At 40.8% G+C, this 25,351-nt stretch overlaps 4 protein-coding genes and 1 pseudogene across 7 annotated transcripts in view; all 5 read right to left on the bottom strand.

Annotated features, from left to right (window-relative positions):
• Positions 1-1,451: 1,451 nt before the first annotated feature.
• LOC122358714 lies at positions 1,452-11,146 on the bottom strand (annotated as a pseudogene).
• A 1,328-nt stretch (positions 11,147-12,474) lies between these two features.
• Positions 12,475-13,437, bottom strand: LOC122358713 (gastrula zinc finger protein XlCGF7.1-like). The gene is made up of 2 exons (XM_043258554.1): positions 13,419-13,437; positions 12,475-13,259 (listed from the first exon to the last, which is right to left on the bottom strand). Exons 1-2 carry the CDS (start codon positions 13,435-13,437, stop codon positions 12,475-12,477), a joined length of 804 nt encoding a protein of 267 aa, XP_043114489.1.
• On the bottom strand, positions 13,098-16,656 carry LOC122359065 (gastrula zinc finger protein XlCGF52.1-like). Of its 4 annotated transcripts, none has more exons than XM_043259188.1 (4): positions 16,509-16,656; positions 15,241-16,345; positions 13,442-13,526; positions 13,098-13,238 (listed from the first exon to the last, which is right to left on the bottom strand). In XM_043259188.1, the coding sequence occupies exons 1-3, from the start codon at positions 16,600-16,602 to the stop codon at positions 13,472-13,474; spliced, it is 1,254 nt and encodes a 417-aa protein (XP_043115123.1). In that variant the 5' UTR covers positions 16,603-16,656; the 3' UTR covers positions 13,098-13,238; positions 13,442-13,471. The 4 variants fall into 4 exon arrangements, with proteins under 4 accessions (XP_043115123.1, XP_043115125.1, XP_043115124.1 ...); XM_043259190.1 differs by having other exon boundaries at positions 15,241-16,342; positions 16,509-16,649; XM_043259189.1 differs by having other exon boundaries at positions 13,120-13,259.
• Positions 16,657-17,264: 608 nt separating this feature from the next.
• Positions 17,265-25,351, bottom strand: part of LOC122358712 (zinc finger protein 721-like) — a 13,459-nt gene continuing 5,372 nt past the window's right edge. The window contains exons 4-5 of the mRNA XM_043258553.1: positions 22,771-23,439; positions 17,265-18,334 (exon numbers count right to left, since the gene is read on the bottom strand). Coding sequence (XP_043114488.1) covers positions 17,376-18,334; positions 22,771-23,439 — 1,628 coding nt within the window. The 3' untranslated portion in view covers positions 17,265-17,375. The remainder of the gene's footprint in view (positions 18,335-22,770; positions 23,440-25,351) is intronic.
• On the bottom strand, positions 22,036-25,004 carry LOC122359069 (gastrula zinc finger protein XlCGF7.1-like). Its single transcript, XM_043259196.1, has 3 exons — positions 24,855-25,004; positions 23,540-24,229; positions 22,036-23,439 (listed from the first exon to the last, which is right to left on the bottom strand). Exons 2-3 carry the CDS (start codon positions 23,622-23,624, stop codon positions 22,757-22,759), a joined length of 768 nt encoding a protein of 255 aa, XP_043115131.1. The 5' UTR covers positions 23,625-24,229; positions 24,855-25,004; the 3' UTR covers positions 22,036-22,756.

Below are 25,351 nucleotides of genomic sequence, written 5' to 3'. Positions count from 1 at the left end.
ACAAGAAAGAGTCGACTCCGAATCACCAAAACGAGTCCCAATCCGTTTCATGTAGATGTCGATATGAAACATTAGTTTATTGCAAAGTTCGGCGAATCGCTCGGGAGTTGTTGAGCAAGTTAAAAATAAATATGTAAGTGTTTTTAAACTCCCCAAACCAAAACATGAACATTTCATTACCCATAATATGGTACTTTAAAATCAAATTAAAGTGCTTTATAAAGCTCTCATTCATGCAATTAACATTTATACACACACACACACACACACACACATATATATATATATATATATATATATATATATATATATATATATATATATATATATATATAATTTGTTCTTTTTTTATTTTACAGATTTTTCATGATTTTATATATGTATAAGAACTTGCTCTCTGACACTGATTAGTATTCTTACAAATTATAATAAATTGCCCTGTAAAATACAAAAAAACGAGTCAAATTTGAAAACTAGAGTCTTTAAGCTTTCAAACGATGTAAAGTAAAAAGTCAATCAATGCACAATTTTATAACTTTATTGTATTTTAAAAATAATAATACGAGTGAATGTGAATATAAATATAGATACACAAGTTTATCTACTGAAATGCATTTTTATTTAACCATCTTTGTAACACTTCATATGATTTTATCATAAGTAATTCTAATATATATTCTATAATTATTTATTATAGCAATCACAAATGTTGGACCTGTGTGTTTGTTTACCTTATTTCTCCTCAGTGTTCTTCAATAATAAAACATCAAGAATGAGCACCAACCTGATTGTTCCTCGTGATTCATTCTGGATAGTTCTTGATCACTCACGTTTCCTCCTTAATAAACTCCATCTTTAGTATAATTAGTGATTTTGTAATACTGCTGTACACTCACTGCATAGGCTTTCTGCCGCAAAACCGCTCTACGCTGTCGTAAACATCCGCCGCTGCGCGCATGCGTACGTCTCACGAAGAGCAGCATATCTTTTTCTCCGGGAACACACAAAACTCATTTGATGCCGATTCAAATCTCTAACTTGGAGACGTTTGCGAACGATTTATTATTTTATGTCAACCGAGACAAAACATTTAGTTAGCTATTTGGTTATAAGTTAGCATCATATCTAAAAGGAAAAAGAAGTCAGATTTGATTGCTGCGAACAGACTTAGTCAAACTACAGCATCATCACTTCATTGTGAAATAAAATCTGTTACTGCCTCTGAGCAGAAAACACATATCTACCTACTGAACTTCACACTAAAACGTGATTTTAAGTTTCTAGGCAGGAAAAAGCCTTTTAAAAAAAAATGTCATTAAATTTGTACACACCCAATTAAAGCTGTTCATTTAATCGAATAAAAAAGTTAAAGAAAGCAATTTTATTGAGTTTATTATTTTTAAATACAGACACCAACCCGTGTACGATCAGATCATAACAGCAAAATCTCATTGTTAAAATTACATTCATCCAATTATTGCAACATCCTTTTCCCAAGACAGCAGTCTTCAGTTTTCTCCTGTAACGCCTGAAGAGTTTGAAGAGCGCATGAATGCATTAGCCCTATTTCTGAATGAAACAGTCAAACTAAACTTATACATGATTGATGACTTAAGCTTTTTGGCCTGGGCACTCCTCGGGGTGACGCACGGATGGATAGACCTTATAGTTCATCAATCAAGCGCGAGCGTTTGTTGTTTTGGCAGCAACTGCATATTTTACCCAATGCACTTGACCGTTTTAAGATAAAAATGTCGCTCGCCAGAGTGCCTTTATAAACATCTAAAACTCTCCTCACGTCGACGGCAGCAGAAGCCCACTTCTCTGAACGTGCCCTCGCTCGTGTACTCTCAGGTTTCCGGACTCGATGAAGCTCTTGTCGCAGTACGAGCACTTGTGGGGTCTCTCTCCGGTGTGGGTCCTTCGGTGCTGCTTCAGGTGATCGGCTCTCGTGAATCTCTTCCCGCACTCGCGACACGCGTGATTTTTCTCACCGGTGTGCGTTTTCTGGTGACGCTTGCAATGATCCTGTCGAGCGAACCTCTCTCCACAGTAGATGCACGCGTACGGCCTTTCATTTATATGAATGTTCATGTGCTCTTTTAGCTGTGTCGGTGACTTAAAATCTTTCCCGCACTGATCGCAGGTATACGGCTTTACTCCGGAGTGAACGAGCAGGTGATAACTGAGTTCGGTTTTGTATCTGAAGCTCTCCCCGCACTGAGCGCAGCGATAGGGTTTCTCTCCGGTGTGAATCCGCTCGTGAACTTTCAGGTTGCCGGACACGGTGAAGCTCTTGTCGCAGTACGAACACTTGTACGGTTTTTCTCTCCGGTGTGTATCCGCCGGTGCTGCCTCAGGTTGCCGGCCGAAGCGAAGCTCTTCCCGCACTCGCAGCACAAGTGATCTCTCGCCTCGGTGTGCGTTTTCTGGTGCTGCTTACAAACGATCAGCCTCGAAAAGCCCCTTCCGCAGAAAGAGCACACGTGAGGCTTCTCGTCCGAATGCACGGTCAGGTGACTTTTTAAACCGTAGGACGAGATGAACTTTTTCCCGCACCGGTCGCAGCCGAACGGCTTTTCTCCGGAGTGAATGAACAGGTGATAGCTGAGAGTCGACGCGTCTTTAAAACGCCTCCCGCACTGAGCGCAGCGATACGGCTTCTCTCCGGTGTGAACTCTCTCGTGCTTTTTCAGGTTTCCAGACTGATTGAAGCTCTTGTCGCAGTACGAGCACTTGTACGGTTTCTCTCCGGTGTGGATCCTCTGGTGCAGCTTCAGACTGGTAACTTGAGTGAAGCTCTTCCCGCACTCGCGGCACACGTGAGCTTTCATCTCACCGTGTGTTTTCTGATGCCGTTTGTAAGAGTCTAGATGTGAGCCGGCGTACGGCTTTTTGGCTTTCGCTCTTCGAGGTTTGTAGTCACAGCCTTTCTCCTCCACTTCACTCAGCTCCTGTTTTTGCTCTTTCATCTCCATCCGGTCTAAAATAAACAAGAACCGGTTTAGGTTTGTGATGGGCAAAAGACTAGTTCATTATCACGTGATTTCCATTAATTGTAGATGACAACAGTTTTTCTGTATCGTATATTATCTACTGATCATTAGTAATCAAGGACGGACACCAACCTGTTTGTTCCTCAGCATCTTCGTGTTTTATTCTGGATGGTTCTGGATAACCCATGTCTTCAATCTCCTCTTTAATAAACTCCATCTTTAACAGATTTCAGCCAGTGCTCCTGGAGTTCGTTCTTCTCTTGTAGGACGAAGTGAATCTTCTCCAGTATTTATAGATGAATTGTTGTGATCGTCTCCTGATACTGAGATCCACAGGAGAAATCATAACACAGGAGTTAATTTCTACTAAACTACTTCGGTTACGCTTTAAGTTAATTAAACATATTTGCCGTTAGAAATAGAGAGCATTTTGGTAACATTATCAGCACACGAAACGGATCAATAAGAAGCAGCTCATCATCATAAAATGAGATTTAAGTGTAGTACCGGCAAGCCCTGCGCAAACAGGATAAACAGAGGTTATGCTTATGATTTTGCAACGCAATGATGTTCGGATCTTAAGCGTCTTTGAAACGTTGGTTCTGAGTTCTGTTCTGCGAAGAAGGTCTAAAGGTTATCTCTTCAACCGTTAATCTTAAATATTCTGGCTGAATGCAACGAGCCTCTTCTGTGAAGGAGATAGCTCTAGACTCGTCGGCCCCAGGATATCTGATTCACGGGGGCCCCTGAAATCTGCTTTCGCTCAGTTCTGCTCACATTATAACATCCCACGCTCTTTAGTTCCTCAATCAGATTGAGAACGAGTCTCTAAATTGAATTAACGTTCTTGTGCTTTTGAGAAAAACTCATTATTTACACCAACCTGTTTGTTCGCAAGCATCTTCATGTTTTATTCTGGACGGCTGTGGGTCACTCGTGCCATTAATCTCCTCCTTTAACGGTCACAGAAAACAGATTTTGTCCTTATCTTGTAGGATGATGTGAATATTTCCCAACGTCAAAGACGTCAAATGGGTGGAGCTTGCCTCTGTGTGGGAGGGGCTTGCGTCACACGTGGCCTTTAACTGAGCGCTACTGAACGTATAAGCTTTATTAAACTCAAACTAAGTGAATATATGTATTTGCTGTTAGAAAAGCTGAATATTTTACACGGGTTGCACATTAGTGGCTTATATAACAACTCTATAGGATGGTGGCTCATCGAAATGTAGGATACAACAGGTATTTTCTAAAAAACTAAACTTAAAATGAATCCCGAAAACATAAAAGCATTTCACATACAATATCATCTCCATAGAGGCAAAAAATTATCAATTTAATGACTAAATGCATGTTCACTTGTAGGCCTGTGGTGATATTTCTACAAATCAGCTTCACAGAAAATGAAAGTTTCTACAGTATATTCAGGAGCATCTTATCCTCAGTGGTGGCTAGGTCCATGTCCATATGGCAGGCATGCACATCAGTTTTTATATCGGAAATGAACCACAAATCATCGCTCAAATATCTAAAGTCTCCCACAATATTAAAACCCGTGCACAGGATGCGTGGACCGGTGCTTGAATGCCTCACCTCTCGAGCTGGCTCCTGTGTAAAGCGGGAACGTTTATGCCAACATCCAAAGTGAAAGTGCAAGCAAAATAAATACTCTTTGCGTGGTCGAAACAAGGTTAAACGCTGCAAAGTAAATCTGGACTTTTCAAAGAAGTAAACACCTTGACGCTCATGCCTCGAGATTGTCTTTGTTCTTCGGGGTTGCCAGGATTTCGGAACAAATACGCAAAATCTTCACTCTTATTTCGATGGGGGTCTCCCGGTAAAAATCGTTTTTTGGGGGGCCTAGCGCATTCCAAAGGGTAAATATGACGTTATCGGGATTCGCTTCGACCCGCGCCAACATTGTTAACGCAGACAAATTCCGCGGGAAAACAGCGGACCTGGCAACACCGCTCTTCTTTTGGGTTCCTATGGAAACCTCTGTAGCGTGTGCTGCCACCCTCCGGATATTCCTGCTCATTTATAAATGGAGACCAGCTAAAACACTAACATATCTAACACTGTCTTGTCTAAACAGTTTCCTGGTTTCTCATTTTGATGATGCCTTTGTAAATTGCCAAATTAAACACACTGCATGGTTTTAACGGGCTGAGACCAATTTCAAGATTAAGAAATGTGTTAATCTGCTGTCCTTATTATTGATCACTAATAGGATAATTAATCTAGACATCCGATTGTTACCTATAAGCACACTTTGAGTCAACAATCTCAGTCAGAACAAAATCAAATGCAACAATTTATTATCAGTTAGGTAAAAACACATTTTTAGTATCATGTTTGCCAGAGATACAACTTTTTCCATTAAAAGCAAACGAGCAAGCCCGGCCTAGATAAGAAAAAGCAATGCAAAAGTAATGTAACACATTATTTCCCGTAAAAAATAACTAATGCAATTACTTATTCAGGGAGAAGCTCACTTTTATAACCTCTCCCAACATGATCCCTTACAAGCAATGAGTGGATGTGAACGCTACGATATAATTAATATATCACAGGTTTTGCCATTAACGACACATAAACCTTCGTGCATTTAAACGGTTTGACACAAATACACGATTTGTCATTATAGTTCTGTTTTAGACTGAAGCGAAAACGTGTGCATATAAGTTAAATATACTAAAAAAGAAAAAGGTGAATCACGATCAAAACGGTAAAGTTTACAGTATCAAACTGTAATTTACAAACAAGTAAACAACACGCACCGCTCTTAAAAATCTGTTTTGTACCTTTAACATACTGACAACCGCCTTAATAACGCAGACGGTGGAAGAGAAAGTCACTCATCACGAGTCGCTACGTCAAAAGTAAAAGTATATACTAATATATTAGTGCACAAAGTCATTCGTGCAAACACAAAACACCATCATGCTCACACACGACACTTGAATAATGCAAAAAAACATTCAGAAGATGTAACAAAAAGCCCAGATGTACATAAATGATAACAAAAACATGACAATTTAAACAAAATACTTTCAAATGTGGAGCGTCACATTCTGCTAAATTTACATTGATTTGCAATTAACAGTAAAATATTCATTTTACAGTGTTTTACCGTTTTTTCCTGAATGTAGTACAGGAATTTACCGTTAACGTTTTTCCAAGGTTTTACCATTAAAATGACATACTTTTTTACAGTATAGAACTTTAATGGAATTTTTAACCATCTGTAAATAAAAAAAACACTCAATTTTGTGTACTTTTTGCTTACCGCTTAATATTCCAACTCGTGTACTCGTAGTACAAAAAACAAGTCTCATTAAACCCAGCCGCGTTTTACAAACCAATCACGCAGTTATTATTTAAGCGGCATCTTGGCTGAACTCCAAAACGAGTCCGAATTATGCGAGCAACTTCGCAGCTTACTCAAGATAAAAAACGCCGCTCACTGGCATTTATTCGAGTGATTTTTGAGGCTTTTTAAGCATCTGAAACTCTTTCCGCACCGCGCACAGCGTTACGGCTTCTCCCCGGTGTGAACCTGCTCGTGCGCCTTGAGAGACCCCGACAGGCTGAAGCTCTCGCCGCAATGCGAGCACCTGTACGGTCTCTCTCCGGTGTGAGTCCTTCGGTGCTGCTTCAGGTGATCGGCTCTGGTGAACCTCCTCCCGCACTCGCGGCACGCGTGCTCTTTCTCGCCGGTGTGCGTTTTCTGGTGCCGCTTGCAATGGTCCAGCCGAACGAAAGTCTCTCCGCAAAAAGGGCAGGCGAAGGGCCTCTCGTTCGTGTGAATCTTCATGTGGTTTTTCAGATGCACCGACAGTTTGAAGTCCGCGCCGCACCGGTCGCAGGTGAACGGCTTTGCTCCGGAGTGAACGAGCAGGTGGCGATTGAGGCCGGTTTTGCACCGGAAACTCTTTCCGCACCGGGCGCAGCGGTACGGCTTCTCCTCGGTGTGAACCCGCTCGTGTTCTCTCAGGTTCCCAGACACGGTGAAGGTCCTCTCGCAGTAGGAGCACTTGTAGGGTCTCTCTCCGGTGTGGATCCTTCGGTGCTGCCTCAGATTGCCGACCGTCGTGAAGCTCTTCCCGTACTCGGGACACACGGCGTGCGGTTTCTCCTGCGGTTTGCGACTTTGCGTCAAGGAACAATCTGTGGGCACCTTTTCGGTTTTTATTTCGCGGCGTTCCTCCTCTCCTTCGTTCAGCTCTTGTTTTTGCCCTTCTTTGTGGTCTAAAATAAAACGCAGTAAGTTCAAAGGAAACCCAGAGGAGCAGAAAGTAACAGATGAGGTATATTTTAGCATACATCACACTTATAGAGGCTTTGTTAACTTAGATGTCGATAACGAAGAATCGTAAATGAACACCAACCTGTTTGTTCTTCGGCATCTTCATATTTTATTCTGGATGGCTCCGGATCGCTCATGTCGTCAGTCTGCTCCTCATCCAACTATAAATAGGGACGAAAGCACACTATCTTTAAACTACACTCAAACCCAAACCCGACAACTTAAAACCACACGCGATCAATTCAGATTGTTGTACTTTCTAAACCGCGTTAATCCATCTTTTCTGCATCAGAAACGCAACGATCGTAAATCCAGCTCTTCATTGCTCACTTCAACATTCAGAAAACACCTCACCTTTCAAGCTTTTTTATGTCAAAGTTTATAAATCAGTACATTTGATTAAAAAAAGGCTCTTTATTGCGACGCCGCCACCCATCCTGGTAACATATAGTCAAACTAAAAACCAACACAATAAAATATATCACTTATTAGAATAAAATATCTACATGAAACACTTTAAATATAGACTAACACGTTACCATGATTCACAAAAGAGTAGTTTTATTAGTTGCACGAAGACAACATGCATGCGTTTTTATCATTTCCATACACTGATATCATTTCCCATTGATTTTAGGAACACATTTTACGTAGGGGTTAGGTTTATTGGTAAGGACTGGGATAAGTCTATATTTTTGGACAGTAATGTTGACCCAGGATCATGTCTTATTGGCAAAATCACGGCGACTGTTGAGCCACGATCATATGCTAAATACGAATACGACCATTTTAATTGTTAGGTGAATTGAGGCTTTATTTGGAGTACTAATTATCAGCTCTAGTTATTATTATATGTTACTCTCTAGTTAATAAAATGAATTGTAACAGCTGCTGCAAGGCTAGGAAACGCGCCTGTGTTTACCGTCTCTATATTGCTCAATATTTCACAGCTACCAAAGCAGTCAATAACGATGAATGAAACACAGAAACCGACCTGTCTTCTTGTTTTGCTATGCGTAATTTTGTCTCCATCTTTACCGTAGTATGTTAAACACCTGGAGTCTGTTTTATGAGATGATTATCGGCGAATTGCTGTGGCACTAGCTTTGGTTGAAATCGAAGAAAAAGAACCAAGAACCTGCACCGTTACGAGAGCTGAATAGTTTCGGGGTTGACAAAACCAAAGCACGCCAGCTTTATTGGGACCATGACGCTGATCACCAACTTTATTTGTTGATGTGACTGTCTTTTTAAGTTTAAGAGATATGAGTATGAGGTTTTAGACCGTACCATAGTACTGAGACTGCTCTCATTAGAGTTACTAATGACCTGCTTCTATCATCGGATCGTGGTTTTATCTCGTTATTAGTGCTATTAGATCTTAGCGCAGCATTCGATACTAACGATCACAACATTCTCTTGGATAGACTAGAAAACCATGTTGGCATTAGAGGAAGCGCCTTAGCATGGTTTACATCATATCTATCTGACCGCTATCAGTTTGTAGCATTAAATGAGGAGGTATCATATCGATCAAAAGTGAACTATGGCGTTCCTCAAGGCTCAGTGCTGGGACCGTTACTTTTCAACCTGTACATGTTACCTCTGGGAGATATTATCAGGAGTCATGGTGTTAGCTTTCACTGCTATGCTGATGATACTCAGCTCTATATTTCAGCGCAGCCTGGTGATACACAACAAACTGAGAATCTAACAGAACGCATAGTCGATATAAAAAACTGGATGATGAGTAACTTCCTAATGCTAAATTCTGAAAAAACGGAGGTGCTAATAATTGGACCTAAAAAACCCACATATAATAATCTAGAACACAGTCTATCACTTGATGGCTGCTCTGTTAAATCTTCATCATCAGTTAGGAACCTAGGTGTGCTGTTTGACCGCAATCTTTCCTTCGACAGCCATGTTTCCAGCATCTGTAAAACTGCGTTTTTCCATCTTAAAAAAATATATCTAAATTACGACCTATGCTTTCAACCTCTAATGCAGAAATATTAATTCATGCGTTTATGACCTCGAGGTTAGATTATTGTAATGCTTTATTGGTTGGTTGTTAGAGTCCTTACTAGAACTAGGAAGTATGATCACATTAGCCCGGTTCTGTCAACACTGCACTGGCTCCCTATCAAACATCGGATAGATTTTAAAATCTTATTAAATTACCTATAAAGCCCTGAATGGTTTAGCTCCTCAATACTTGAGCGAGCTCTTATCACATTATAGTCCTGCTCGTCCGCTGCATTCTCAAAACTCTGGCCATTTGATAATACCTAGAATATCAAAATCAACCGCGTGCGGTAGATCCTTTTCCTGTCTAGCACCTAAACTCTGGAACAATCTCCCTAACTCTGTTCGGGAGGCATACACACTCTACCAGTTTAAATCTAGATTAAAGACGCTCTTTTTAACCTAGCCTACACATAACACACCAACACACTTTTATTTTTCAAATCCATTAAAGGATTGCTATTAGTTTCTATTAGTCTTGTTTCTTTCCTAATCTGTTCCCAGTTTGTATCCAGACTAGATGGTGGATCAGCACCCAGAGATTATGTTCATCAGAGACCAGAAAACCTAGATGCGCTCTGTGGACCGATCACCAGATCCTGATGCACACACGCACGCGCACACACACACACACACACACACACACACACACACACACACACACACACACACACTAAGTCATTTACACTATCTGACACAGCTGTGTTTAAAATTGAACTGGAGGTGAAGTTCTGGTCCTCCGGTCAGAGGAGAACTGGCCCCAACTGAGTCTGGTTTCTCCCGAAGTTTTTTTTATCTCCATTCTGTATGCATGGGGTTTTGGTTCCTCTGGCTTGCTTGGTTGGGGACACTTCACTTCTAGCGACTACCGTCGAATTGATTACAGAGACCGTCTCTGCATTTAATAACAAATTGGTCACTCTCGTCATTATACATCCCTGTCATTGTATTCTTCTGCTTTATACTGTACAGTGCTTTGATGCAACCTGTGTTGTTAAAAGCGCTGTATAAATAAAAATGATTGATTGATTGATTGATTGAGAGAGTAATTTAAACGCATTTACTCCAAAGAAAGAACAAATAAAGCAAATTATCTTGCTCTATAAATTAACTTAGTTACTGAAACTTACCTAATCTGGATTCATGGTACAGAGCCCAAACCTGCCAAAAAATATATTTATTTATTTAAAATTGCATTTATGTATTTTGACATATCTCACCTGCAATTTTATTTTATTTACATTTTTAATGAAAACACTAGTAAATGCTATCTAAACCAACAAATCCTCTGCAAACAATTTTCTAGTAGTTTGCATGACTGAAATAAAAAATAAGCTTTTTTTGATGGCATCTTAAATGTAAAAACTAGCAAAAAAAAGTGGGCTTTTAGCAGTGGGTTGAGTTTAACTGCTTATAAATCATTATTCGATTTTTTTAAGGACGTAAAAATTGTGAAACATTTATACATAACATTACACATGATTGAACGAGGCAAGCTTATAGCATGCATGCATAAAACAAAATAAACAGCTGACAATCCAATAGAAACAGATGAGATGTTAAATTAGGTTTCTAACATTTAAAGACGACGAAACGAAAACATCAAACAAATTAAAAGCGCGAATGTTAATAAACGCAACTCGCCACTAGCAGACAAACAGACGCTCATATATGATTCTTTGTGACCAAATCCATCATATGATAATGCTTTTTTTAAAAAAAGGCGTTTTTAAATTCTTACCTCTGTAGTTCGCTCCTTCACTCTCGCCTTAAACGTGCTGCCGCAAACGCGCTCCTTACTGTCGTGAACAGCTAATGTAAGAATTGAGCAGCTAATGTCACTCGCTGAACGACAACACCTTTGATCTCACGCTGCTTTAATTGGCGTAAAGTGGCAGTTTACAGCGAATAAATTCAATGCAAAATGTAAACAGAACAAAAATGCTTCGTATGCAACCCTACTAATAAATCATGCACGTCCCATCTCTCCTTGACTCCTTAAAATTAAATAAAATATCTGCCTGGTATTTTTTGTGGTCGCTTAGTCAAGAAGCATTACCATAAAGGTATATTATTTCAGTTATATAACAGAAAAACTGATTTAACACATTGCTTTCCATAAAAAGTGACTGATGCTGCTGCTTTTTCAGGGAGCAGCACAATAACAATTCATTTCCCAACTATTTTTTGATTTTCTATTCATCTATTTTCTGCTTTTTAAACATTTTTTCAGTTTTGGTCATCAGCTACACATAAACAAAATCAGCCAGTGACCACTATGCAATTAATCTGCTTAAAATGTGTTGTTGTTTTTTTACAAACTTGTTTGTTTGCACATTAGTACAATATAATAATAATAATAATAATAATAATAATTCACATTTATACTATAAAGGAAACTGTGTGTAGGCAATTTTAAGTTCAGACGATGCATGGTTTGTCATTGAAAGAAAACTGTACAGCAATGATCGTAATGTCATAAACAAATTTTACTTTTTGTCAGTTAGCTTATACCGTTTAATATTTTCCAGCTCATGTACAACCAGAGCATAATATAGAAAACAAATAAATTACACGATCATGTCTTATTAAAGAAGACAACCAAGATATATATCAGAAACAAATTAGAGTAAAGATACAAATTATTATGTGCGCTGATTATTTTGTTGACACACACACACATATACATACATATATATATACACACACACACACACACACACACACACACACACACATATACACACACTCATTATATACACACACACACACACACTATATACACACACTCATTGTACATATACATTATACACACACACACTCATTATACACACACACACACACACACACACACACACACACACACACACACACACATATACACACACACATATATACACACACACACACACACACACACACATATATACACACACTCATTATACACACACACACACTATATACACACACTCATTGTACATATACATTATACACACACACACACACATTATACACACACACACACACACATTACACACACACACACACACACACACACACAATACACACACACTATACACACACACACGTGTCAAAATTGACAGAATTAAAGCTAGATTCTGTTTCATGCAAAAATGCTGATCACTGTGAGGCCGCGTGGCATTTCTTCATGTGGTTTTCCAGGCTTTTGAGATGCTTGAAGCTCTTCTCACAGGGAGGGCAGTAGTACGGCTTCTCTCCGGTGTGGATCTGCTCGTGCGCCTTCAGGGACCCCAGCAGGGCGAAACCCCGGCCGCAGTACGAGCACCCGTGAGGCCTTTCTCCCGTGTGAAACCTCCGGTGCTGCCGCAGGGTGTCCGATCGGGTGAAGCTCTTCCCGCACTCGCGGCACACGTGCTCCTTCCCGCCGGCGTGTATCTTCTGGTGCCGCTTGCGGTGATCCGGCCGGGCGAAGCGCTTCTCGCAGAGCGCGCACGCGTACGGTCTCGCGTTCCGGTGGATCTTCACGTGCTTGTCCAAATTGGAGGACGACTTGAAGCGCGCGCCGCAGTGAGCGCAGGCGAAGGGCTTGGCTCCGGAGTGGACGAGCAGGTGGCGGCCCAGACCGGTTTTACACTTGAAACTCTTCCCGCACCGAGCGCAGCGGTGCGGCTTCTCTCCGGTGTGAATGCGCTCGTGTGACTTCAGGGTTCCGGACTGATTGAAGCTCTTGTCGCAGTGCGAGCACTTGTACGGCTTCTCCCCGGTGTGTATCCTCCGGTGCTGCCTCAGGTGGCCGGCCGTGATGAAGCGCTTCCCGCACTCGAAGCACACGTGATCTCTCACGCCGTGCGCTTTCTGGTGCGTTTTACAGTCGCCGCGTTCCTCCTCTTCGGTCGTTTCTCGTTCTTGCTCTTTCGTTGGGACTAAAATAAACACGTTATCAACTGCAGAAAATAACAGAGGTCGGGTTAATGTGTTGCGATGTCTCTACCATATATATATATATATATATATATATATATATATATATATATATATATATATATATATATATATATATATATATAACACAAGTTGCATTAACAACTGTTACACAAAGCTACCAAAGCAGTTAATAATCATGAACCTTTTTGATCCTCGGTATCTTCAAGTTTTATTATGCATAACTCTGGATCGCCGGCGCCCTCGTTTTCATCTTTGGCACGCTCCATCTTTACCGGAAAGAAGAAACAGCTTTACCGTGGCATGTTAAACAGATCGCAGCTGTTTTGTTACACTTGCTCTCCTGCTGTTCTTGTCTTATAGGATTGTTACCAGCACGTGGTGAATGGTTATGGCACTTGCTCTCGTTAAAAATGAATGGCGTCCTATGAGAGCAGCTTTAAGAAACAGACCAGTTCAAGTAAAAAAAAATTATAAATAAAAAAAAAAATTATGAATTATGGCATTTGCTCTTGTTAAAAATGAATGGCATTCCATGAGTGCAGCTTAAAGAAACAGACCAGTTTGAGTAAAAAAAAAAAAAAAAAAATTAAAAATAAAAAAAAAAAAATATATATATATATATATATATATATATATATATATATAATTTATATATATATATATATATATATATATATATATATATAATTTTTATATATATATATATATATATATATATATATATATATATATATATATATATATATATATAATAATTTATATATATATATATATATATATAAATAATTTATATATATATATATATATATATATATATATATAATTTATATATATATATATATATATATATATTTATATATTTTTATATATTAAGTTTTGTAGATTTTTGTGCTTTAATCTTGCATTTATTTATTTTATATTATTTATTTTAAGTCTTTTTCATTATTTCTTCCCCTAAAATATCGCAGCAGTAAAAGGATTCCTCTGCAAACAATTTTCTAACAATCCTTTATATGATTAAAACGAGCATGCTCTTCTGATAGCACCGTTCATGCATCCTAAAAGTAAAAACGCAAAACTCTTAAATGTTCTAGTTACAGCACTGAATTAAATTTAGTTGCAAAACGCAGCCAAATAAATTTCACGGCTGGCATTGTGAAACGTTTAGAAACACTGCACTCGCGGCATCTACGAGAGAAACGGATGAGATGATCAGAGCAGGCTCCTGACGTTCAGACAAAAACAAAGCGAAACGAAAACATCCAGCAAGCCGAAAGGCAGCGAACTGTCTTTAACGCTAACGTTAACGCATCAGCTGAGGACAAACAGTCTTTGTTGCGCTCGGATGTGAATCCGTCTGACTAAATCCATCACACGCCATTGCTTTTAGGTGTTTTTTAATAATCGTACCTCAGTAGTTCTCTTTCGCTCTCGTCTTACGTTCGCTGCCGCAAACGCGCTCTCTACTGTCGCGAAAACCTTCCTCGCCGAATGCAGTAACAGCACCTTTGATCTTACGCGGCTTTTGTCGGCATGAAGTGGCAATTTACAGTAAATAAACTCACTTCAAATCCCAAAATGCAAACACATTTCTTTAATGGACACGAGGAAACTAATATATTTCGAACAAATCCATAAATAAAGCATACATCTAACTAAGAACGTGTAAAATACACCAGAAATGTTTCTACCTGGTAGGATTTGGGTGGTCAGTCATTAACATCAATAGCTGGCACCTGAACAATAAAGCCACAATTCCCATTGAAACGCGTTCACTTCTATAAAAACGTTACATAAACACACGTCTTCCCAGCGAAATGCAGAGCCTGCATAAAGTGTACGTTTAAGAGAAATAAGTGCACGTATAAATAAACCATTTATGAATAAATTAATTAGCCAATTCAAACTGGGTTTGTTTCCCGCCCGTCTGCCTTCACGGCGAGACTTTAAATCCCAGAATAAAAATGCGCGAGCCCTCACTGCGACGCGGAGCAATACTTTTCCACGTGGACCGCTACGTTCTTCGACTGAGTGAAGCTCTTCCCGCACCGGGCGCAGCGGTACGGTTTCTCCCCGGTGTGCACCCGCTCGTGCACTTTCCGGTTCCCGGACGCGGCGAAGCTCTTGTCGCAGTACGCGCACTTGTGCGGCTTCTCCCCGGTGTGGACCCTTTCGTGCCGCTTCAGCTGGCCGACGGCGGCGAAGCTCTTCCCGCACTCCGCGCAAGCGTGCTGCTCCCCGGCGTCCTCGTGCGTCCTCTGGTGCGCCTTGCAGCTGTTCAGCCTGGAAAAGCCCTTCCCGCACAGGGAGCACAGGTGAGGCTTTTCGTCCAGGTGGACCTTCGCGTGGCACTTCAGGTTCGACGCCGACTTGAACCTCTTCCCGCACCGGCCGCAGCCGAACGGACGCTCCCCGGAGTGCCCGTGCATGTGGTAACGGAGGGTTTTGGTGCTTATGAACGTCTCCCCGCACTGGTCGCAGCGATACGGCTTCTCCCCGGTGTGAACCCGCTCGTGCGCCTTCAGGTTCCCAGAGAGAGTGAACGTCTTGCCGCAGTGCGAGCACCGGTACGGTTTCTCTCCGGTGTGGATCCTCCGGTGCTGCGTCAGCTGAGTCGCCGTGGTGAAGCTCTTCCCGCACTCAGGACACGCGTGCTCCCTCACCTCGCTGTGTATTTTCTGGTGCTGTTTGAAGGCGTCCAGTCGCGGAAAACGCTTCCCGCACAGGGAGCACTCGTGCGGGCTCTCGTCCGAATGAACGTCCAGGTGCGTTTTTAGTTTGGACCACGTAACGAAGTCTTTACCGCACTGGTCGCAGATAAAAGGCTTCACTCCGGAGTGACTGAACAGGTGTTTGCTGAGACCCGCGGAACGGGTGAAGCTCTTCCCGCACTCGCTGCACGTGAACGGTTTCTCTCCGGTGTGCGTTCGTAAGTGCGTGTTCAGATGGCCTTTGTGCTTGAAGCTCTTCTCGCACCGGAAGCAGGTGTGAGGCTTTACGGCTTTGGTTTTTCGAGCTCGGACGGTGCGTCTTCCCTTCCCCTTCTCTTTCGGCGCGTGCACTTGCTGCTTCGCGTCCTCCCCTTCTAAAATAAAGATATTATGTGGTTGAAATCGGCATAAGCGACCCTGATTCGACAGCACAAAGAAGCGGTATCGGGCGCGCGATTCTCTGATAATTCATCACTAAATTGCATTGCATGTGAAATGCATTATTTATCATCTCTTTGCTGAAGAAAAGACACCGACCTGTGTGTTCCTCGGTGTCTCCATGCTCAATTACGCTCGGTTCCGGCTGACTCGCGTCGTCAGTTTCGACAGTAACGAGCTCCATATTTCTCATATTTCTGCCAATTTCTAGCGTTATTGCGATCTTCTTCTTTCTCGTTTCACGGCAGGTTTTAGGTGCATTGCGCCATCTACAGCAGCGAAGAGAGCTGCTTTGGGAAAAAGACCAAATTCCCGTAATTCTGCTGTGCCCAGTTTTTTAATTTTAATAGTGCATTAAATGTATGCATAGTCCTATATTGTAATTTTTGGATGCATAGCCATCAAATCTCCATCTACTATATACACATACATGCATGCATACACACACACACATTAAACGACCCACTATTTGAACTGTCTCTTAAAGTTTAGTTTTCACCTCATTCATTATGATGATGCCTGCTATCTTCTGTAAACGAACACATTAAGCTCGTTTTATCAGTGTAAACAGGCTCTGCCAACACTTCAAATTAATAATAACCCTGGACACATAATGGGATTTATTGCATGAGTATACCGGCACTGAAAACTCTCCTTCTTAAAGTGACCACACGTTAATTACATCACATTTCTATAGTTACGCAGGAAATACAGCATCATTAGGCATCCAATCAGTCTAATATCATACTTTCCACTTTGCATGAGCAAACCAAAGCATTATAATTAGCTTATAAATATAAACTCCCGACATTAATGCTTCTTTTGCATAGATCACTATGTGAAAAACAGCCGGACTCGTGTTTCGGATTTTATTTCGCATTAATTAACGGCACGCACATAAATAGACACTCGGCACCCAAAAGTCAATTTGCACAAGGACAGTCTACGCTTTAAAACGCACGCCGCTCATTTGCAATGCTTTCTCGCGTGAGTCAGGAGGCTCGAGGACTGAGTGAAAGTCTTCCCGCACCGGGCGCAGCGGTACGGCTTCTCTCCGGTGTGGACCCTCTCGTGCGCTTTCAGGCTCACGGACTGAGCGAAGCTCTTGTCGCAGTACGAGCACTTGTGAGGCTTTTCCCCGGTGTGGATCATTCGGTGCCGCTTCAGGTGGTCGGCTTTAGTAAAGCCCTTCCCGCACTCGCAGCACACGTGCTCTCTCGCCGCGCCGTGCGTTTTCTGGTGCTGCTTGCAGACGGTCAGTCGAGAGAAGCTCTTTCCGCAGAACGGACACACGTGAGGCCTCTCGTCCGAGTGCACGGCCAGGTGCGTTCGCAGGCTCGACGGCGAGCCGTACTTTTTCCCGCACTGGCCGCAGCCGAACGGTTTCTCGCCGGAATGGACGTGCAGGTGGCTTTTGAGACTCGACGCGTCCCTGAAGCTCTTCCCGCACTGAGCGCAGCGGTGCGGCTTCTCCCCGGTGTGCACTCTCTCGTGCATCCTCACGGTGCCGGACGCGGTGAAGCTCCTGTCGCAGTACGAGCACTTGTACGGTTTTTCCCCGGTGTGTATCCTAAGGTGGTATTTCAGGTAGGCGGCCGTGGTGAAGCTCTTCCCGCACTCGCGGCACACGTGACCCCGCACCGCGTCGTGCCGTTTCTGGTGCTTTTTACAGCTGAGCGCCTCCGAAAAGCCCTTTCCGCAGAAAGAGCACAGGTAAGGCTTCTCGTCCGAGCGCGCTTTCTGGCGCTTCCTTGAACTGGACGTCGCGCGAAACTTGCCAAAGGGGTCTTCTCCGTGCATGTGATACTCGAAGCTCTTTCCGCGCCGAGGGCAGGTGCGTTCGGCTTTTCTTCTTGAGGTTTTGAGTTTGCAAAACTCCTCTTCTTCTTTGACCTTCAACCTGTGCCGCTTTACTCCAGCCGAGTCTAAAAGAAACCAAACGTGCGTCTGAAATCAATTGCATCGATGTTTCTCAGCAGTCAACATTAAAGCATCACCAACCTGTTTGCTCCTCAGCATCTTCGCGTTTTATTCTGGATGGTTCTGGATAACCCATGTCTTCGATCTCCTCTTTAATAAACTCCATCTTTAACAGGTTTCAGCCAGTGCTGCTGGAGACTGTTCTTCTCTTGTAGGACGATGTGAATGTATTTACAGATGAATTGTTGTTAGAGGAGCTTCACCGTCTGATACCGAGACCCACAGGAACAGACCTGGAGAGATTTACACTGCATTGCTTTACTGTGCAACAAAGCCGGCAATAATAACTGCATGCAACAGTGCGCAATGATAACTTCATTAAAAAGTTAGACCAAAGCAGAAGTAAAATGCAAAGAGATGCATTAGATATAAACACCCCGAGCAAATCACGTTTGCACAACGTGCATTTTTGCATTATAAAACAAACACTGCTCATTGCAAAAAAAAATCTTTATCGCACTGGCTAACTTTGCCGGTGTTTAATAATAAATTAAAACACTGTAAACGGCGAACGCCTCTCACGTGCAGACCGGAAATGCATGACATCCAGCGGAAATATTCCACGGCTTCATTTGTGATCGATAATATTAGCTTTTTGCCCGTTAAAATATTCAGCACTCCGTATTTCATATTACTCCGTTCTGCGCATGCTCCAGTTGTTCTTTGGGTTTTTATGGCAGACTCTGTAGTGTACTGCTGCCATCTTATGGGATATGCTGGTAATAAAGACATATCTCTCACATACAGTCCTCAGGTCAGGATGCGTGATTAATCCCTATTGACCATAATATAATTTCTATTGGTTATTACAGCCTTGTGGTAGGTTTCCAGTTTGCTCATGCGTAAATATGCCCCGTCTTTGTTTTGATGCTACAGTAAATCAAATACTAATAAACTAATACATCGTTCAAAGTCGCACATAATCAGACACCAGTGAAATGTATCATTTATATAATTATATTGCATTTATAAATATGTAAAAAATGCATTCGTGTAACAGAAAACGGTAAAAAATAAAGACTGGTTGAGGGTTTTATTTTTATTAAATTTTTTGAGGTCTGAGTGTTAATTTGAACGTTTATTTGAACGAATTCAAAGACTAGAAAGCATCAAGGTAAGACTGAATAATCTGCTTCAACAAAACAAAAAAAACGAAGGCTGATCAAGATGAATGTATGTAATAAATTCGTAAAATACGAACAATGCACATTTATGTCTATGCAAAAATAAATACATTTTATTTATTTTTTTTCTTTCCATTGCTAAATTTGCTAACGGGAAGAAAACTCGACACATTCTGTTATGATTTCACTCGGTGCAATGCTGAAAAACATGGAAGAGCCCAGATAATGTTTCGTCTGAAAGAAGAAAGTCGTATGGATTGGGGGCGAGTGAAATATGGGGTCAGTTTTATTTTTGGGTGAACTGTTCCTTTAAGCACGTTTCATTGCGTGTCAACAGGCCGAGACAAAACAGACGTGCAGCATTGTCGCAAAAAAAACGTCTTTTACTTAAAACTGCAACGAACTGACATCAAAAAAATTATAATTATTTGCTAAAAATATCAGAAACTGAGGAAGCATTGCATTAAAATATTAGAAACATCTTTAAAAGATTGAAAGTGACTACTTTTGTGGTTCTTTGTCACACAGATATTGTACGTGTCACAGCAAAACTGGCATATTTAGGCCTAAAAACATGTGATATTAGGCCTAATCAGAACCAAAACTAAATATCTCGGCGGCCGGAGCAGAAAATACTCCCTGAAATGCTGAACCCTACTTTAGGCACCATTAAGAGGTCAGATGATCTTCATGTGTGAGAAGAGCTATAGACCCAAGATTTAGATAAATGAGACATTAGCTCAAAATAAACTACTGTTATTCATGTTTAACCCCGAGGAGGTAATTATCTCATAAAGTGCTGATCATGTAGTTTGTCTCAGTCTGCTGACGCACAATCAAATGCGTAAAAGATCTCAGACACCCTCATGATGGACGAGGCGAACTACTAGCAGCTCAGTTGAACGTTACGTCTGCGTTTCTGTTTTTTGTTGTTTTGCAAAACCTAAATGAATGTAAAAAAATAAAGCTGCCTGAAATGCTGAACTCTACTTTTGGGACCAGTCCATTTCCACTTTAATAAAAAAAAACAAAAAAACAAAAAAACAAAACAAAGTACGACTAATGCAACCATTTTTTTATTCTGTTATAGCTTTGGATATTCTGGTCCAGAGTTTAATAACAGAATAAGCAAATATATTTGGCAAACGAGATTATAGGGTTATGTTTAGGAAAACACCTAATAAATGCATCGGATAATTTACATGTAATACACTATTGCATGCTTTATTATAATGCATAAAATAAGTAGTATAGCTGCTAACTAATATCACTGCAAAGAAAATACTGCTGTTGTTAAAATGTACCGACCCCAAACATTTTAATGATGTGTTGTAAAAAAGGATTTCTATTTAAAATACATGCTCTGCTATTTCACACTTTATTCAAGAATCCAAAAAAAAATATTGTAGGTTCCAAAAAAAATATTAAGCAGCACAACAGCTTCCAGCACTGATAATAAATCAGCAAATTAGAAAGATTATTGTAGGATTACATTAATAATGATGCTGAAAATATAGCTTTGCATCACAGATTTTAATGTGCATTAAAATAGAACATTGTTATATCGCAATAATATTTCACAATATAAAATGTTTTCTTGTATAATTGGTCAAAAAATGCAGCCTTCATGAACAAAAGAATATTTTATGTTTAATTGGTATATATATATATATATATATATATATATATATATATATATATATATATATATATATATATATACCACTCCACTACCACTGCAATATATATATATATATATATATATATATATATATATATATATATATATATATATATATATTCACACTCACTGTTTTCACCTCGTTCATTAAAATGCATGAGATCTTCTGTAAATTGGCACATTAAACATTTCATTGTGTGTCAACAGACTGAGACAAACTACAGGATTGCCACAAATAGCATTACTGAATTAAATACTATAATCAACTAAAACATCAACAAGTAAAAAAAAAAATCACACATAATCGTCTTTATGAAAAGTTTGTGTTACAGCAGATGCAGAGGAGGCGTGGAATTAAATGATTAAAAAAAAAAATAAATCAACGTAAGACTAAAGTGACTATTTTTGCAGTTCTCAGTCTAGACACATCCACAGAAATACTGTGGCTTTTCACATTAAAACTAGTTTGAGTTAACGGCACATTTACAGTATCTGAATCTCACATTACTTACCTGAACCTGGACCATGTGCCCATACCGAGACATCACTAAAATCCAAGTACGCCGTCTAAAACTTGAGGAAAAGCTTCAGTACACGCATAAATAAAACAAGTTAAGAATTCCCTAATAATCCTTTCCAAAACCAGGCTTTGTCACTGATCCGAGTTAATAATACAATAATAATAATAGCAATCAATCACCTTATATATATATATATATATATATATATATATATATATATATATATATAGCGCTTTTAACAATGCATATTGAGAATGTACGACAGGATCAGTTAAAGGCGTTTCATTACTGAAAGCACAGACGCCGTTGTTCAGATCCGCTCAGTTTCATGCTCTTTAATAAAAGCTACCACCAAGGCCGAAGCTTTGCAGGCTGCAAAATAAATAAGGCCAGTCAGACAGACGATGGAATAAACAAAAATGCATAACAAAATCATAACAGCAACCGTAGCACAGTAAGAAATGCGGGATGTCACGGACCGACAGGGAAGGGGACGGGGGACACGTTAAAGCCCTCACTCAGGAGCTCATCGAGGGAAGGCCAACCTCGATTACAAGATCCAGTCACAGAGCGGTCCTGAGGAGGATGAACTCTGAGACTTTGGTGGTGTTCCCGATCGTTACTCGTATGACATTGCATAGCGGCTTCGATCCCAAGGAGACGCCTTGATGCAAAGCTACGCTGCTGTTCTCAAAACCGCAGAACTTTTTACTCGCGGCAAGAGTCCTCGTTTTTCCCAGAACTCGCGCACTAGCATCTGTCTTGGTCTCTCCTCGACACCTGGTCTGGGGGCCCTTTCTATCTTGATGTGGCCTCGTTTTAGTCTGCAACTATCCATTTGTGGAGAAATGGCGCCGTATTAGATCTGCCCCTTCTGGTAAACCGAGAATGCGTCTTCTGTTCCCTAGATCGTATGCATGATCAGTAAATGATGACTTTCTTCGTTTGGCCTTTATCCAGACGAGTCTTGCAAGTCTCCAGTCGCTGACAATGAATACGTACGACCTCGGCTAAAGGGTCGAGTTAAGAGCTGGCGAGCGCCTAGTACTCCTTGCCTGCCATCTTGCGCCTCTTTACCGTGAACTTTTCAATGCACTTTTTAATATGAATCACTAGATTTGGCGACTGAGTGAAACACTTCCCGCACTGAGTGCAGTAGTACGGCTTCTCTCCGGTGTGAACGCGCTGATGCCTTTTCAGGTTTCCAGACTCATTGAAGCTCCTGTCGCAGTACGAGCACTTGTAAGGCCTCTCTCCGGTGTGTATCCTCTGGTGCTGCTTCAGATTGGCTATTCTAGTGAAGCTCTTCCCGCACTCGCGGCACACGTGGTCTTTCACTTTACTGTGCGTCTTCTGATGATGTTTGTAACTGGCCAGCCACGAAAAGCTCTTTCCGCAGTAAGAGCACACGTGAGGCTTCTCGTCCGAATGAACGGTCATGTGACTTTTCAGGTGCGACGACGAGATGAACTTTTTCCCGCACCGGTCGCAGCCGAACGGCTTTTCTCCGGAGTGAATGAGCAGGTGATTCCTGAGACTCGACGCTCCGGAAAGACTCTTTCCGCACTGAGCGCAGCGATACCGCTTCTCTCCGGCGGGAACGTGCGCGCGTTTTCTCTCGTGCGTTTTCAGCTGTTCGGAATTATTTTTTCTTGACGTTTTGCTTTTTCCACACCCCTCCTCTTCTTTCAGCTTCATTCTTTCCTGTTTTACTTCAGCCAAGCCTAAAATAAACCAATTATATGGTTAAAAACAAGCGAACTGGATCTTCTACATTATTGTTTCTCGGCAGTCAACAATAAACGTTTAAGAACGGACACCAACCTATTTGTTCCTCAGTATCTTCCTGTTTTATTCTGGATGGTTCTGGATAACCCATGTCTTCAATCTCCTCTTTAATAAACTCCATCTTTAACAGATTTCAGCCGCTGCTCCTGGAGTTCGTTCTTCTCTTGTAGGATGAAGTGAATCTTCTCCAGTATTTATAGGTGAATTGTTGTGGGAGGGGCTTCACTGTAGGCGTGACGTGATCATTGTCTGATACTGAGGCCCACAGGACCGGGGCTTCATAAAACTAGGTTACCAAATCAGCCAGGCTTATGCACGTAATTGACTTATTTTCACTTGATTTGGTTTCCAAAAGCAAAATGATCATAGCTCAACCTGGTCAGGAGCAGCCGAAGATGAACTTGTCTAAAACTGAACACACTGGCATTACCGCCGGCTCCCTCTTCGACTTTATTATCAGTCCAAAAATAAAAATATACAGAAAATGCGACTTAAATACATCAAATGTTTTCTGCCCAATGTACCCTTTTATAGTATATATAAAACATTTTTACATAGCTGCTACTTGCACATTCAGCTGATCGGCAGTGTGGACTGGTTTGGGCTCAGTTTGGAGGTTTTCAAAGATAAATTGTGGTGTTTTCTGGTCCTCAGGTGTCCTCCGTCACGTCCACGGCGCGTCGAAGACAGGAACTCCAGTTAATTTAACAGATTGGCATATGTGGTCTTAACAAAGGAAAGGAGAAATAAAATTACAGGAATTAAGTGATTTAGAACAAACAGGATAACATTACCACATACATCCCTGTTAAAAAACATCTATAGACCCCTGGCCAAAACACAAGAGAAAATGTGATGGATTTAATGATTATAATGGAAGTAGTATTGGTTTTAATGGAAAGTATAATGGCGTCTACCGGTATGTGATGGATACTTTTGGAAAAGTGCCCAAAACACACTACACAAGGAATTTTGTAATGGTTTTACTGGAAAAAGTTAATGGTTCATAAGGAAACCTTTAAATATTGTGAAGCAATATACATATAAGATGTGCAGCCTTAAGCATATAAGCTGTAGAAACTAAACAGTAACCAGGAGTAGTGGATATACATCAAGTGTAAACTTCACAGAGCAAACACACATTTTAAACCGACTAACGGTTGAATAAGAGGAAATCTCACACATTAATGAGTTAAATATTCGACACATATGTGCTAAACAGCGCTTGTGTTTACGTAAACAATCGTTTGTGCAGGGTCGCGGGTTTCCAAGCATCTTTTATATACATAACTCAACAAATAAATGAATGAAACGGCATTAACAACACTACTCAAGATACACGAACGCTTACTTTTAGTCATTAACGCACACAACTTCAACAGGAATCTCTCTGGAGGAGCAAAACTACACTGGGTTTTATTTAGCTGTGATTTGATTGGCTGTCTCGTCACGTGATCGGCTCCTGAAAACTACGGTGGCCCGGATGCTTGGTACCCGGATGACTAATGGTGTCCGGCAGATGGCGAAGTTGACTTCTCTCTTCTACAAATTGCGTTTACGTAAATTATAACCTTATAATTATATATAATTTATAATTATAAATCTGATTTTGAGTGTAGTAGTGTATATTTAAGTAGTCAAATATATATTTTTGGCATTCCCAATTGCTCAAATATTAAAAGAAAAACTCTACTACAGTGTTTCCATGACTTTCCATAAAAGAAAAAAAAATGGAGATTGGTAACAGCAGTCAGCAGAGCGTGGCCCTATTATCTATTACTGATCAGAACTAAAATACCTGAATGAACCGAAAAAATCAGTAAAAATCACACATAATCAGATGTCAGT

Source organism: Puntigrus tetrazona, chromosome 15 (assembly GCF_018831695.1).
Source record: "Puntigrus tetrazona isolate hp1 chromosome 15, ASM1883169v1, whole genome shotgun sequence".
In the NCBI taxonomy this organism is placed as follows: domain Eukaryota; kingdom Metazoa; phylum Chordata; class Actinopteri; order Cypriniformes; family Cyprinidae; genus Puntigrus; species Puntigrus tetrazona.
This window is presented reverse-complemented; position numbering and strand designations above follow the sequence as displayed.